We start from the raw sequence: 16,438 nt of genomic DNA, 5'->3' as shown, positions 1-16,438 counted from the left end.
AAGTATAAGAAGGAGTTTCCAGCCAGGAGAAGAAGGAGGTGGTGATGTCCTAGAAGAAACCACAAGTTCTTCATGGTAGGGTGGCTGTGCACACCAGGGAGTGGAGGGATTTCAGGCCCAAATCTGAAGGGCTTCACAAGTCGGGCTAAGGATGCTGGATGTTATCCCATGGACCCCAGGAGTCATTGGGGAGTTTTTGGTGGCCTGGTCATACCTGAGGCTGGCCTGGCTTACTTGAGTGGGAGCACTGGCTCGGAACCAATGCTGAACCAGGAATCAGCCTCAGGCATCCCCAGGGCTTGACCCGCTCTGCATGCCTGCCCCAGATTCTGATACAAACCCCTCAGATCTCCACCACCACAAAGCTGGAAAAAGCTGCATCCTGGGATGTCCCCCAAGACACCAGAGCTCTAAAGTGATTCCAGGAAAAGGTCAGCAATGGACTATGGGGTCACTGGGTCAGCACCCAGACTAGTGATGTGAATGATGAGAGCTTAGGCGTCTGAGTCCTGCTCCTGGCTTTGCTGCTGATCCTGTACAAAGCATCACCAAAGCGTCCCTCCTTGATCACCCGTGAGGCATTCCCATTCCTTAAGGACAATATGAGCTGTATCCACAAAGTGCTATTAGCTTCATAGAAGAGGCCCTTTTGGTCCCTTTTTCCAACAGTGGCAGCCACCATGCTTTGCCATATACAGAGCACAGGAATCCAGGGAGAAGGACAAACGTGCTTTGACCATGATTTTGGCAATCCTCATTTATTGCCGTCCATGCTCATAAAATACAGCACTTAATCGTCTTGGCAATTGGGGTAACCAATTTGAAAAATAATTACTGCCTTCTTGGAGATTACTTTGCCTTCTAATTAAAACCTCCAGACTGGGATATTAAAGGTGCATTGTCAATACAGCATCCCGGATGCACCCAGCTAACCTCATTCGAGAAGGCAAAATTAATTAGTTTGTGTTTTAACACCCAGCTGTTATCCTAAGGAAAGAAATCGTCTCCAAGTCAGCCACGCACACAGTCTCTAAATTGGCCAGGGCGACTGAGGAGATATAAAGGAAATGAAGAGTGATTTGTTCCTGCATAACTCAGTCAGCTTCTAGTACAAGCTGCTCATTAAACGGTGCCCCTGTGTCCCTGTCAGACATCACTCAGGAGTTCTTGTTTACCCAGAGCTCCCTCCCTGCCACCGAGCTCTCAATTCACTCTGGAGCCTGTACTTGATGTTAACACCTTTCCCAGTGAGTGATTCCGGGCAGCGAATCTGAGAGGATGGACGTTTCTATTCCTGTCCCGGCCAGCCAGAGTCACGAAGCTGCGTGCACTGCTAGCTTCCCCCCACCCTCTCCTTTTCTACTTCCCATTTTTCACTTCCATTTGAGTCAAACATTTGCTGAGCACCTTGGAAGCCAGGATAATCAATTCCAGTTTATGCTACAATAACAACCCCCAAAACCCTCATGGTTTAGCACAACAGAAGTTTATTTCTCATCCTCACAAAGTGTGACGTAGGTTGACGGGGGCTCTCTTCCAACCAGTGCTTCAAGGATTTAGGATTCTTCCATCTCTGGCTGACACCATCCTGACAGGAGGCATTGAGTTTCTCTGAGGCAAGAGAAGAGAACTCTCCTAAGGAATAGTTGGGCCAGTGGGTACCATTTCTAGTTGCAGCCTATTGGCCAGAAGTGGTCACATGACCCCAGCACTATTACAAGGGGTGCTGGAAGAAGTAGGTGAACCCATGGAGGATCTGCTGAGCAATGCTGTCTCGGTGTCTTGGGCTGCACCACACACTGAGCCAGGTGCCCTTGAACCCCCCATGAAGGAGTATAAGGCACGGCCCCCATTCTCGGGGAGATCACAGTATAGTTTCCAGCGGGAGTCCAACCCATACAGCAATGAAGGATCCGCCTGGGTTGATAAGCGCAACAGGAGCCATGGAAACAAAGCTCATGATAATGAGGGGGAATGACTAACTCAGTTTGAGCTGAGGAGAAGAGGGTGGAACAAAGGGAGCATTTCCAGGAAGACGTGATTCATGTACTTAGTTTGGGGGGAAAAAAGAGAGTTCACCAAGGGGACAGGTGGGGGAAGGGCACATCTATGCAGAGGGTACAGCACGTATCTGTGTAACCTCAGACCTACATATGAGCTACTTGGATGTGTCCCTCCTGATTCAATTCTCCCTGCCCCTCTCTGGGCAGAGCACTGAGGGCCTGAAAAGAAATTCCCTTCTGAAAGCCCTACCCTGCTAAGGCCTTGCTATCAGAAAATAAACAAACAGCAAATCCCTAATATGGCATGTGGCCGGTGTTAGGGCTTGAATTCACTCAGGGAGTGAACAGGCAGTGAGATGCTCTCATGTGGACACAGTGCCCATGTCTCACATGTCCCTGGATGGTATCAACAGCGGCTGCGGCCAGCTCATTCCTGGCCCCAACCCCCTCCCCCAGAATCACCATAGAGTGAATAAAGCCCAAGAACCATGAGTGGGGAGGCTGCATTTTATCCAAGCTCTTTCTCACCAGCTACACGAAAAGTTTGCCTCTTCTCAGGCAAGTGACTCTGGATTCCCACTTTTTCTACAATTCCATAAATTGAGAGAGGAGAACAAGTTCAATCCCAGAGACCTGTGGATTACCCACAGGTGTGGTGTCTTGACTCACCCAACAAACACTCTCACATGATTTTGTATTATTTTTCCTTAAAATTAGTTGCCAACATTTAAAAATTTGGACAATTTGCATTAAAATCCAGATTTCTGATACCTTTGGAAAAAAATCAGAAAATTTGCCTCCGCCATATAGGACTACAATAAAACTGTCTACCCCTTTATTTATTTATTTATTTACTTATTTTTGTCTTTTTGCCATTTCTTGGGCCACTCCCACAGCATATGGAGGTTCCCAGGCTAGGGGTCGAATCGGAGCTATAGCTGCCAGCCTATGCCAGAACCACAGCAACGCGAGATCAAGGCCACGTCTGCAACCTACACCACAGCTCACGGCAATGTCGGATCCTTAACCCACTGAGCAAGGCCATGGATTGAACCCACAACCTCATGGTTCTTAGTCAGATTCTTTAACCACTGAGCCATGACAGGAACGCCTGTCTATCCCTTTAGATGCCACAGTCCCCACCACTCCCTACTGCCTTGGCAACACTTGAGGCTGGAGTCAGTTTTCCTTATATGCATATCCCAACTCTCATTCCCTTAGTTATATCACCTGCCAGGCTGCTGAGCTAGATGAGTTCTCCAGGTCCACCTGCCTTAAAAAATCAATGACTATACCTTATGCTTACCCCCCTCCTCCCTTCCTCTAAATAAGTTTCATTCTTAGGTTCTTTTAGAAGAACCACCTAACAGTTGAAACAGGGCCTCTTAGCCTTGGCTGCACATTTGAATTACCGGAGGAGGTTTTAAAAATCCCAATGCCCAGGCTGCCCCTGGACTGGAGGTGGGACCCAGGATCCGTCCTCTTAAAGCTCCAGGTGATTCCAGTGTGCAGCCTAGGTTGGAGAACCATTGAATGAAAGCTGAAAGTGCAATTGACTAGCTCAGGAGGAGGTGAGCCTCCCTTATGAGAGGTGGTTAAGCCAAGGTAGATGAGTGGCATTTGGCAAGGATCAGCTGGACTCTTCTGCTCCATGCATCCTTCCTGCTTTCTCCCCCCAGGGTCCTCCCAAGCTCAGTTCAGCCCCATGAGCATGTAGAGTATTAAGGTGGTCTAAGGAGAGGTTTCTTCCCTAAGAAGCCCCAGCCTCAGCTTCAAGCATCCCCCAGAGCCAGCATCATGCCTCCTATGTATTAGCTGGGATGAAATTTCTCAACTGTGCAGGGCAGAAATCACGAAGCTCTGCAGTATTGCAGTATGTCCACCAACTCCTTTTCCTCTTTTTTTTCTTTTTCTTTTTTTGATTGTTTTTTCAGTGTCTGAAGACTGTTGGGGTTTTTTTGGGTTTTTTGTTTCATTGGTTTTTTTGCTTTTAGGGCTATGCCCGCGGCATATGGAAATCTTGAAGGCTAGGGGTCGAATCAGAGCTGCAGCTGCCAGCCACAGCCACAGCAACGCCAGATCCAAGCTATGTCTGTGACCTACACCACAGCTTACAGCAATGCCAGATCCTTAAGCAATTGAGCGAGGCCAGGTATCGAACCCATATCTTCATGGATACTCATCCGGATTCGTTTCTGCTGCACCACAACAGAAACTCCTGAAGCCGTTTTTCTGTTCTCTGCTTTTGCATCCTCCGCCTGTTCCGGTCTGGAAAATTCAGCTGCAGAGAAGTTTCTCAGCTCAGACAGGATGAAATCGGAGGAGGTGCAAGGAAAAGCGTCCTCAATTAACTGGCTTATAAAACAACACGCTTGTGAAAGGAGGCCACCTGCAGTGCCCCAAAGGATGACATTCACCCTGATTCTGGCCATCAGGGACCACAGCCCCCATCATCAATGTTAGGAGGAAATTCAGTTCGCCCTGGCCTGACAGACAGGTTGGGGTGGGAGGGATCCTTTAAATAAGTTTTATGATATCAAATATTATATGATTCACTGAGATGATATGGGTAATTAGGAATCTATAACTTTTCTGATGCAAAAGCTAATGCCCCCTTTAAAAAATAAAAGATTTAAGGTTGACATTCTAAAACGTTTTGGGGTTCCTTTGTTGGAGCTGCAGAAAGAACCTCTTGCAAAAGGAAGAGCATAACTGGGCTTCCAGAAAACCTGCCCCCTAAACTTTGAGCTAGATGCACTGTGAATAATGTAAAACAGTTGTAACTTTCAGCAATATGTAAGTGCTCTGCCTGACATGCTTTTACTTTCTGACATAAATTAATTGACAGGTGCAACTTTGTAGTCGCTGGCATTGCTATGCTGGCGTGCCATGGGGCCTGTGCTGCAGGTAGAGAGTGGGTGTTTTTCACAATGGCAAGCGGGAGCGCGTGGAATGGGTACCCGTGGAATGTGTTTGAGTGCAGAAAAACGTGGACAGCTCCTGGTGTAGACACAATTGTAAAGAGATTGTGCTGAGGAAATACATCTTTCCACCAAGAGTACACATTGCATTTAAAGGGATTCAGCATTGGGTAAGTGGAAGGCTTTACTAGAAATAAAGGTTGGCCTACACGTCCCAGTGAGTTCTAAATCCTAGCAGGAGAAAAACCATGATGGAAAACAAAAATGATGGCAAATAGGGTGGCTGTTTTCCCACTTAGGGAGACCCTTCTAGATTGTGTTAGGACTTAGCGGCCGTGTTGGCAATCCCTGGGTCTGTGCCCCATCATTGCATAAATATAAAAACTGGGTCTAGCAGGGAGCAGCGACTGGCTCAAAGGCACACAGGTGGTTGCTGACGGAACTGTCACTGAAACCCCCTCTCCACTTCTGCTGCTTAGTCTGATGGCTTTTTCCTCACTGCTTTCTTGGTTAAGGTAAACCAAGGCCCTCTATTGGCAGAGGTAGCTCAGCGCCTCACTCAACACTGGAAGCCCTTAGCTTAACGCTCTTCTCTTTCCACCTGCCGTGTCTCCCTTCATACCTCTGTTCAGAACCCAGCCTCTCAGGACAGGCCACAGCCCACTGTCCCTTCAGCTCTCCAGGGGAGCCACATGCTATCAGAGACAGACAACCTGCATCAGAGGGTGGAGGGCCTGTGGGCAGGGATGGGAAGGTAATCTGACCATGCTCAGGAGGCAAAGAAGTCAACCCCTGCCCGAGTCAGGTGTGGTAATTGGTGGTGGGCACTGTGCAAGGGGCGGTCCTTTATCAGGGGCAGCCAACTACAGCCAGAGCACCAAGCCTGTATGTGTTGTCTGTAGCTCTTCTGTACTACCATGGCAGAGGCCAGGCATATAGCCACAGAGCCAACAATTGTTGCCACCTGACCCTTTTACAGAAAAAGTTCGCCAGACCCTCCTTTAGATTTTTTTATTCTCATTTTTTTAATTAAAGTATTAGTTGGTTTACAACATCATGCCAATTTCTGCTGTACAGCAAAGTGACCCAGTCATACATAGAGACACATTCCTTTTCTCATATTAGCTTCTATTATGTTCTATCTCAAGTGGCTGGATATAGTTCCCTGTGCTATACAGTAGGACCTCATTGCTTATCCATTCTAAATGTAATAGTTTGCATCTACTAACCCCAAACTCCCAGTCCATCCCACTCCCTTGCCCTCCCCCATGGCAACCACAAGTCTGTTCTCTAGGTTTGTGAATCTACTTCTGTTTTGTCAATAATTTCGTTTGTGCTTTAGATTTCAACAGGCCTGAGCTCAAGTCAATTTCTGGCCTTTCTATCTAGGTGACCTTGGGCAAGCCACTTTCACCTTTGAGGTTCATTTCTCCATCTGTACCTACTCACAGGCTTGTCTTGTGTCCATAAAATCACCTATAGGAAAGCACGCAGTGTGAGGAGCAGTTCTGTTACTTAATAAATAGTGGCTGTCAGTCCTTTTTGAAGGGAACTGAGAATTAGTCACTTGATTGGTCTCTACAGTTCCTGGGGTGGCAGGAGGCAGACTGTGGAACAGAAGAAAAATTTTCTTCTCCTGGAAAGGATAATTCACACACTCATGTCTCTTTTTCTGTTTCTTTTTTCACTTTTTTTTCCCCCAGATACTGGCTGACTAACAAAGTTCACATCAAAAGACCCACCACTGGCCTCTTGATGTACACGCTGGCCACACGCTTCTGCAACCAGATCTACCTCTACGGCTTCTGGCCCTTTCCATTAGATCAGAACCAGAACCCCGTCAAGTACCACTACTACGACAGCCTCAAGTATGGCTACACCTCCCAGGCCAGCCCCCACACCATGCCCTTGGAGTTCAAGGCCCTGAAGAGCCTGCATGATCAGGGGGCTCTGAAACTGACTGTTGGCCGGTGCGATGGGGCCACGTAAGATGGGCACCCCGTGGCACTCAGTGGCTCACATTTCCTGCCAGCTATACCACAGGCAGATGGGAGTCGGGGCAGCACAAACTCTAGAACAAGCAGGCTAGTGGTTTTCTTTGTTCAAGTGTAAAACAGTGACCAGAATATATATATCTATACGTGCATATATATATTGACCTGAGTATTTATAACTGTGTGGTGTTCATCTAGCATTAGGCAGATAAGCCACAGGAAGAAGGTGTGGAGAACCCACCTGGACCTGACTAAGACTCGGTCCATCTTTGGGGGCAGAAGGACTCGACATGAAAAGAAGCCAGTCCCCTGACTTTGGATGACATCTTGCCTCCCGGGTTGGAGGGATCCTTGGGTTCATGGGTGACTGGAGAGCCCCCTGTTGGCAGCTACCCTGAGCATCTGAGAAATGTGGATTCTGGGTGAGCTAAGACCCAGAGGGAACAACTTGACCCAAGTCTAAAATGGTGCTGTTCCCAGAGAAGAGGGAGATTGGAAAGTTCCGCCCAGCAAAGGAGCACGGGGTCACCAAGGAGCAGAGGCCACGTTGGACCTGAGGACCTTGTTCCATGAACTTAGAGTGGAATCGCCCATGGGACAAACCACAGTTGGTCCCATCTGTCCCAGACCAGCCTCCGCAGCTCTGGAGAGAAGGTTGGAGGAGACACGATGGACAGGTCATATTCTGACTTCAAAAGAACCCCCTAGAACCTGGGACAGAGCAGGCAGATGACACTAAAGAGCTTCGGTGTTCTAAAACATGTTTTTGAAAAATCACAACTTCCTGCTAAAAGTTGGCGCTCCAGCCCAGAATAAGGCAAAAGAGTGTCCAAAATACGGTGGTTGTTCTTTAAAGCAACTTGAGTTCATCAAGGAGTAAGGGACCCTGAGCTTTCATCCTCAGGGTTAGCCTCCTCCCTGTCCTGTTGGAAAGTCACGTGAGGGACTGTACTGTTCCCTTCTGTCACCAGGGAAGCCACCGCCAACACTTGAAAGGGCACCTGAAGGGTAAATGTCATCCTGTTAAAATATATATGATTGCCTTTCTAAGGGCCTCCAGGGCCCCGGAGTGTGAGGCTGGAAGAATGTTAAGGGTCCAGCTCCATTTCTCTGCAGCCACTGTGTTTGCTTTCTGCATCGTGCACTCTGTGAGGCCTCTGCAGCCAGCCTGCTGTGTCAATGTCACTTCCTTGTCACTCCTGATGGTCCCACTAGCCAGCACTGAGCTCCAACACAGGCTTTCAGCTCTGCAGGAAGAGGTTCCAGCATCTGTGTCCACCTCTCTCTTTCCACGGAGACAGTCATTTGAGAATCTGGCAAAATCCATCTCCCCTCTATTAAGATTTATAGAGTTAAGACTTTCTTTGAACCCAAAGCCAAAAGTAGTATCCAAATACTGGACATAATCTCCCCAGGGAAACCCGGGCTCAGTGCCAATGACTTAGGGGCTGGAATCCCAGGTCACATGTAGACAAGCATTAGCCAGCTTGATTTGCTGGATTTATTTCCCTCACCTGATAAATAACAGTGTTTTAAAATATATTTGAAAGATAAGTTAAAAACCATTATCTTGAAGGTGAAGGGAGTTAAGAAAAGTAATCAAGATCTGCTCCCAAGCATACTAGACTGGACATCATTAATCAAAGGCAATTCAGAGCAGGACATTTGCTCTAAATTAATGCCTGACAGAAAGCCAGTGGAGGCGGTGGAAGGATGCTTAGAACCTCATCACCCCACATGCAGATACTCCAGCTCCAAACTACGATCACAATTCTACGTCTCTTTGTTTCTTCCCTGTTGCTGTTCTTCTTCTTGAAATCAGAGATTTGGGATTTGCATTATAAAATGAATATTTAAAAAGCAACAGCCCTAACAGCCTCTGTAGGAACAGAGGAGTGTGGACTTCTCACAAAAAGTAGAAATAATTAGTATCATCTTTTACACTTCTCCAGGGCCTTTCATCTTGAGGATTTCAAAGGCCCCGGAAGACATGTAATTTCTGAAGCTTGCAATGCCCTGGGGAACAGGCAGAATTGCCAGCAGGGCCTCAATGGATTAGCCAAAGCCTTGGATTCCAGAAAGTTCCAGTGCTGAGTGCAGAGAGGAGCCTGGGGTCAGGTCTGGGGTTGGCGCTGTGCCTCCATGTTCCTGCCAATACCCCTAATGCAGGGCAGTCAAAGGGCCAGGGCTCTTTGGAAAACATGGTTTTCTTTCTGTCTCTTCTTGGTCTTGGTTCCTTAAGCTGAAACTGATGGAGCTGAAGGGAAATGAACTCTTGCCACCTGCCTCTGGGTTCTCTCCAGAGAACAGCGAGAGACCAGAACAAGCCACATGTCACCGTCCCTGACCTGCAGGTCCTCTGCTGTCAAAACACCTTGGCTGTGATGGCAGGAGCTCTGGGGCCTTAGCTTCCCCTCCCTGCTTGCCCTTCTCCATCCAGGCACGCACAATCAGGAGGCAGTCTGACCTTGCCTCTGTTTAGAGCTCCATTTGACCAAGGTTCCACTGAAGCCTCTGGCGCAGCCCAGCTAGCCTGGGGTGACCCCCCAGGAGTACCTGGTACCCAGTGCCCTGGTCCACCACCTTGTAATGACAGGGGTCACAGGCCTCTGGGAGCAAGTGGTCAGCCAGCCTCCCACTGACCATCAATCTGCAGTCGCCCCACCATCACCCACCATGGAGCCCCTCAGACCCTCTCCATTCACCTCCTCTCTCCCCCTTCACTTTCTTCCTCCCATTTCTAAGGAAACACCATCCCTCCACTCACCAGTCCTCAGCTAGTCTGCCACCTCTGTTCTCTCTTTCTACCATCAGGCGCTCATTCCACCGCCCTGGCTCCTGCAGCCTCATCCCTTCCCCACCAGACCTGGGAGGGGCTCTCTGGTGCTGCTACTGCCTTCCTCCTGACCTCCTACTCCGCCTCCACGCTCCTTGGACCAGCAACTCAATTGCCACATTGAAAGCCTCATTCCCATCACCAAGCTCTCTGCACCACCTGGCTCTCTGCTGACTCTTCCTGGACACTTGCGATCCCCTTTGCACCCAGTAGGCCATGTTCTCATGGCTTTTCTCCTCTTTCCCCAATGCCCCATCATTGTTTATTTATGTATTTATTTATTTATGTATTTATGATTTATTTATTGACACTCTTACCTTAATCTAAAAAGTAACCACCGTAGATCTGACTATTATTTCCCTCTCTCTGCCTAGCCCTACACATAAACCTTTCCCACCTTGGCATCCTCTCTCCCACCCCCTTGCATCACCTCCCTACACACTCCATCTGCAACCTCCCACCTTCCTGGGAGCCACCCTCCTCTTCCTGCAGCCCAGCCCCTGTCCCAAGTTCCAGGCTCGGATCGCATACTGCACATTGGTGGTTTACCCCATCTGCTCCCGCAGCGCCATAAATGCAACACTTCTGAAGCCAAGTTTATCATCTCTCTGCTCTCCTTCCTCCACAACCCCTCCTTTCCCTGTTGCAAGACCCCTGATCCTCTCAACCATCCAATGCTGAGACCCTTAAGTCATCCTTGCTGTTCCTTCCCTGCTGCCCTACCCTTGCCTTCTGGTCACTCGCAAAATTTCAGCAGCAGTGTCCTCTGCCAGGTTTCCTCTGGGCATGCTTGCAGGTTCTCCAGTCCATCCTGAACATTTATAGAGATTTCTTCATCTCCACCCAGTCACAAACTTTTAAAATACCATGCAAGTCTCATATTACAGACCATCAAATAAAGCCCTACCCTTTCTTTACACCCTGCATCAGTCCATCTAGAATAGCTGTCATTCCTGGAAGGGGGTGCCCGGTTTTCCTGTCTCTGTGCCTTTGGTCCTGCTGCTCTCATCCCCTGGGACACTCTCTTCTGTTTCCTTCAAGGCCCACACAGAAACCACATCTTTCATGAAGCGCCCCTGATCTACCAACCGATGGGGATCTCTCCCTCCGCTGAACCACCGTAGCACTTTATTTGTACCTTTCTCATGGCACTTACCATATTCTGCCTTGTATTATAGTTATTGTGCACTTGTCCTATGACTTCTTAGATTGTAAGCTCGCCAAGGGCAGGGACCGTGTTTTATTCATCTGTGTCCATCACAGCACCAGGGGTGGTGCGTAGCACACAGCAGTTGCTCAATAAATGTTTGTTGGATTAAATCTTTGATGCCTCTCAGGGCTGTGTAATTAAGGAAGCCGTTTTGCATCCATAATGTCACAAGAACCTCCAAAAAATCATGTGAGTTGGGAAGACAGAAATCATTATGTTCATTGTATAGATCATAAAACTAAAGCAAAAATCACATGAAGCCACATAGCTCACCAGAAGAATTTGCATCTAGGTCTTCTTATCCCCACTCCAGGTATTTTTCTATTAAGCTTTGTGGTTGGGTCACTTACACTGGCCCTAAGCTCCATCCTGGCTGCCACAGATCTGGACATCACCTTCACAAAGTCAGGCGAAGGTCAATGTGAACCTGAGCTCGTGTGCCCATCACCACAGGCAAAATCTTGCTCCTTTTTGGAGCAGACAAAAGCCATTCAGGTTTTACCAGGCCCAGGGGGTGGAGCTGTGGGACCTCATAAATCATTCCCACTGCTGTTGTCATGGGATAGAAATCATCCGTCCAGATGGCAAAGAGACTACCAGCTCCAAGGGGCTGCTGTTTGATAAATCTCTTCATGCCTAATTAAGGCTCCCCTTCCAGAATGAATAGAACAGGAACAGGAATGGATGATGCCAGTCAGATGGGACTCCAGACGTGCCTCCTGCCTCATGAATGTCCTTAATAGCATCCCCAATGACACTGACAGCCTGCCCCAGCCGGCCTGTCTCTCACCAGCACTGCTGGATGTCCTCATCTCTTTCCATCCCTATCCCCATCCTTTTCTTCCCCCCACCCTGAGGCTCTTACCCTTGGCACACACGCAAATCAAGGTGAGCCCGAATAGCCAAGTTGTAGCTTTTCCTGAGGACCTGAGCCCTGGACTGTAGCAATGAAAGGAGGTGGCAAGAGGGGAGGAGGTATGGGGCATCTATGCTACAGAACGGGGGGCTATTCTGGTGATGGGCCATCCCCAGCAGTGGGAGGTTTCCATAGTTACTGCAGAACAATGTAAACACTGTAGAAGCAGTGTTTTTCTCACCTTTAGGCTTCATGATGAGGGTAGGAGTCATTTCCATCCCTAGTGCACTGAAATCTCCACCTCCAGGCCGTCAGGGTGTCTAGAATCACCCTAGCTGTCTATAGCCAAAGCCCAACAGAATCACCCAGCAAGGACACTAAAGGTCCTTTGTGGCCTTTCTCAGTCTTCCTCGTCACTTTCTCAGCCATCCCACTTCCTCCTAGACCCTGGGGAGGAAAATAAGGCTCTAAAGGAGGTCTCAAGAATTGTGCCAAGAAAACCCCAAATGCCCCAGACATGACAGTGTGTTCAAATATTAAAGACACTTTTCCAAAACTGACCCAGCACCAGCTAGCAGCAGCCAGTCTTTGGGGGAAGAAAGAGACTATGAAGAGCCGACAGCCAGGCAGTGGGGAGACCACCCTGTGGCCCATGTGGCCCCTACCAGGGCAGGGTCAGCCAAGAGTAGTGCAGACTCCAGAGCTGAACACTGCGGTGAGTCAAGGTGGGGTTGGGGCTGCAAAACACCACTTTGATTTAGTTCAAGGTGCCCTCATTTTCTAGAATGAGGTTGTCCCAACGGAGCTGCTGGACAGAGTCTGCAAAGGGATGGCTGACTCAGTGCCTAAGGGAAGCTTGGTGTTGCAAAGAAGACCACTCTTCTTTCCTTTAGCTGTTTTGCTCAAGGAAAGCCAAGACTGCACTCTTCCATCCCAGTCTCCGGGGATCGGCACAAATGTAACTCAGTGGAACAATAGCTGTGGCAGTTTCTCAATCTGAGCTGGATACCTGATGATCCAGAAGCTGGAAGCTCAAGAGCCTGGGGGGGTGGGGGGTCATAGATGAGCCACTTGACACTGGTGCCTTCTCAGCCATAAGATGGAGAAGATACGTGCCTACCTCCTTCCTGGAGTTATGGGAAAATGCAAATAAAGAATGGGATTGAGAGAGAAGTGGGTGGAGGAAAGTGGGTACAAATGAAGTGCATGCAGCTGTGAGGTTCAAGATTCTGCTGATGTAATTTCTCTGCTTAAACCTGCCAGTGGCTTTCCTTCTTCCTTGGAGAAAGTTTGAATCATCTTACCGTGCTTATGAGGTCTTAAGCCCTCCTCCCCTCTGGCTCACTACATTCCAACCACACAGGCCCTGTCTCACTCTGTTCAAACCACATAGACCTTTTTGCTTCTAGAAATTTCCAGACTCATTCTAGCCTCAGGACCTTTGTGCAGGCTGTTCCCTCTTCCTAGAAAGCTTCCTCTCCAGCTCCAAGTAGGTTGCCTCTGCCTCTTTTTATTTTTTTAATTTATTTATTTTTATTTTTTTATTGTTTATATATATATACATATATATATATATATTTTTTTTTTTTTTTTGCTTTTTTAGGGCTGCACCCACAGCATATGGAGGTTCCCAAGCTAGGGGTTGAATTGGAGCTACAGCTGCCAGCCTACACCACAGCCACACAGGATCCGAGCCACATCAGTGAACTATATACCACAGCTCACGGCAATGCCAGATCCTTAACCCACTGAGCAAGTCCAGGTATCAAATCTGCGTCTCATGGATGCTAGTCAGATTTGTTAACCACTGAGCCATGACAGGAACTCCCTGCCTTATCTTTCAAATCTCAAATTGAATGTCAATTCCGGGGTAATTGCCCCTGGTCTCACTCAGCCAATCACTCTCTATTATATCTCCTATTATCCTGCAAGGCAGTCTTTATAAACAATCTGATTACCTCACTTATTTTGTGTTCTCAACTCTGAGAGAATTCATAAAAGATCCCAGTGCCCAGGCCACCCTTTGGACAAGTTTAATCAATATCTCCAGAAATCAATGGGGGCATCAGTACTTTTTTTTAAAACTCCTCCTAGTGCCCAGCCAGGATTGGGAAACACAGATATATTTGCTCCCCCCTTTTTTACTGTCTGCCTGCCCTTCTAGAATGTTCAGTTGGGAACTTGTTTTCTGTAACAATGTCCCATGCCCATGTGAGGGGGAAGTGGCCACCCTCCAGGGTTATGGTTAATGTCTTTCCCTGGGGAGCTGGCAACAGACTGCAATGTGACAACTTTCCTGGCCCTCTCAGGAGGTGCAGACCAGCTCTGAATTCTCATGATGACATTTTGTCCTTGCAGCCCCAGGTAGATGGCCAGCATTTTATCCCTTTAGTTGAGATTCTAGAGTTTTTCCAGTTCCAATTCACCTCTTCAGAGACCTTCATGACTCTTGCCCTACAAGGGAAGCTCATCCCCAGCCCCACCGTCAGAGAACTTGACCAGCTCAGCTGCATATTAGAGCCACTGGAGGAGCTCTAAAAACCAGGAGTTCCTGGACCCCACCTTCAGGGACTTTGGTGTGACTGGGGGGTGGCCTGTGCATCTCCAGAAGCTCCACAGGGTAGTGCTGAGGTGCAACCCCCACTGGAAAGTCCTGAGACAGGCCCAGTTCCCAAATCCTGGAACTCCTTCCACAGCAGCCCACCTCAGACCTCTGGTTGGAGGTCATGCTTTTATTTATTGCTTGTAAGGGTTTCCTTTCTTGATTTCAGGCCAGCAGGTTTTGTTGTTACTTCTCCTGTATCAGTCACCTCCAGGACCAGGATTGCTGTACGCTCGGCATAGGAGGAAAGGTCTGGCCGCCATAGTGCTTCCCTTTCCAAAATGCATGCTCAGTGAGGACAGGGCCCTGTCTGGTGTGTTCACCAAAGCACCTCTAGCTACTGGAACTGTGCCTGGTACAGAGAAGGCACTTAGAAAACCCCTGTTGCATGAATGACAGAATGAGCATGAGCTGTATGGGTATGTGAGTGCTTCCAAGGAAGACTTGCCCTCTGTTGACCCCCAAAGTTGGGAGGCATCCCACCTAGTGGAAAGAACCCCAGGGCCTCCTGAAGAGGAAAAGGAATTTCTCCACTTCCTCAAGTAGGCCTTGTGTGAGGTGATGTCTATCACTTTTATCGTTTACCACAGCCCTGTGTGTTTTATTGTCCCCACTTCAGAGATTAGATAACCAAGGCTCGCAGAGGTTAAAAACTAGTTCAAGATGACAAAACTCATGAGTGGAAGGTTTGATGCCAAAGCCAACACTGTTAGCACCAGCCCATCCTGCTAGCCCCTCAAGATCACTTAATTCTCTCGACCTTCTACCACGTGGTCACAAAGAGAGAACAGGACTCACCTTCATTCCATCCAGGCTCCTCATTGGCTCTACCCATTGGCAGAGCCACTATAGACTCTGAACATGCCTGTGCAAAAAATGTCTTTTTTTTTTTTTTAAGGCCACACCTGTGGCATATGGAAGTTCCCAGGCTAGGGGTCGAATCAGAGCTACAGCTGCCAGCCTATGCCAGAACCACAGCAACGTGGGATCAGAGACACATCAGTGACATACACCACAGCTCATGGCAACACCAGATTCTTAACCCACTGAGCAAGGCCAGGGATCAAACCTGCATCCTCATGTATATTAGTCAAGTTCGTTGCCACTGAGCCAAAATGAGAACTCCAAAAATGTCAATTTTTAAAATACTTCCTTGTCAATTGGTTAAGAGCTATGGTCCCTAGACCCCAATTGCCTGTGATGCAGCACTGTGGCCATGGTCAATTCAGATTAGTCAGGGCCGTTCTGAATTTTTCATCATTTCACATATCACCTCCACTCCCAACGAGAGAGCTTTTTGGACATTTGGACCCCTGAGCCACATCACATTGATGTTTTTGTGGAAGCCAAGCCTGGAGAAGTGATTTCCTTTCCTCCCTCTTGTTTTCCGTGGGCACATCCTTAGCCAAGAGAAGATGATGCAGGCAGCTCTGTGAGTATGATTGCAAATTCAATTCTGGAAACATGGAGAGGCCCCAGAAGAAGGAGCGGCATCTTGAATAATATCTGTGAGGCACCAGTGAAGGACTGGCAAGCAGGAGGGTACTCAGGCACAGAGGGAGCAGCTAAGGACTGAAAAGAGCAGATAACATTTATTGAGCACCAAACGCTTTACATGGACGAAGTCATTTAAATCTCATAGCTTCCCTTTTCAGGCAGCTATTATTATTGCCACTTCACGGATGAGGAAACTGAGGCAAAGCATTTGGTTAACTTGCCCAAGACCAAAAAGGTAGGAAGAAATTGAGCTGGGATTTGAACCCAAGTCCTTGTCTTCCAAAGAGCTTCAGAAGCTCCTAAGCCTCACTTTTGTGTGTGTGTGTGTGTATGTGTATGTGTGTGTGTCTTTTGTCTTTTGTCTTTTTAGAAACTCCCCAAGCTTCACCTTGATCAGCAGCCCTTGATCTCCTGGGGGCTGCATTATCCTTGCTGGTGAGTTATCCAGCTGGTTCCCTCACGTGCTATTCCCATACCAGTCTCATCCACCAGGGTTTCCCCACCCCCAACTGTCACCCT

At 48.3% G+C, this 16,438-nt stretch overlaps 1 protein-coding gene across 4 annotated transcripts in view; it reads left to right on the top strand.

Moving 5' to 3' along the window:
- ST8SIA2 (ST8 alpha-N-acetyl-neuraminide alpha-2,8-sialyltransferase 2) overlaps positions 1-11,074 on the top strand; it is a 68,862-nt gene extending 57,788 nt beyond the window's left edge. For 2 of the 4 annotated variants that reach the window (XR_014809031.1, XM_084966447.1), the window contains one exon: positions 6,628-11,074. Coding sequence is in view for 2 of the 4 variants with exons in the window: in XM_084966447.1 (XP_084822573.1) it covers positions 6,628-6,913 (286 nt within the window). In the remaining 2 variants the exon portion in view is untranslated. 4 annotated transcript variants of the gene reach the window in all.
- The last annotated feature ends 5,364 nt before the right edge of the window (positions 11,075-16,438 follow it).

The sequence above is a fragment of the Sus scrofa genome, chromosome 7, assembly GCF_054392235.1.
Source record: "Sus scrofa isolate SSC_HxYL_T2T_F1_AM1 chromosome 7, Sscrofa_HxYL_maternal_Yorkshire_Landrace_v2.0, whole genome shotgun sequence".
Classification (NCBI taxonomy): Eukaryota; Metazoa; Chordata; class Mammalia; order Artiodactyla; family Suidae; genus Sus; species Sus scrofa.
Note: the sequence above shows the minus strand (reverse complement) of the source record. Positions and strands in the feature narration are given on the sequence as shown.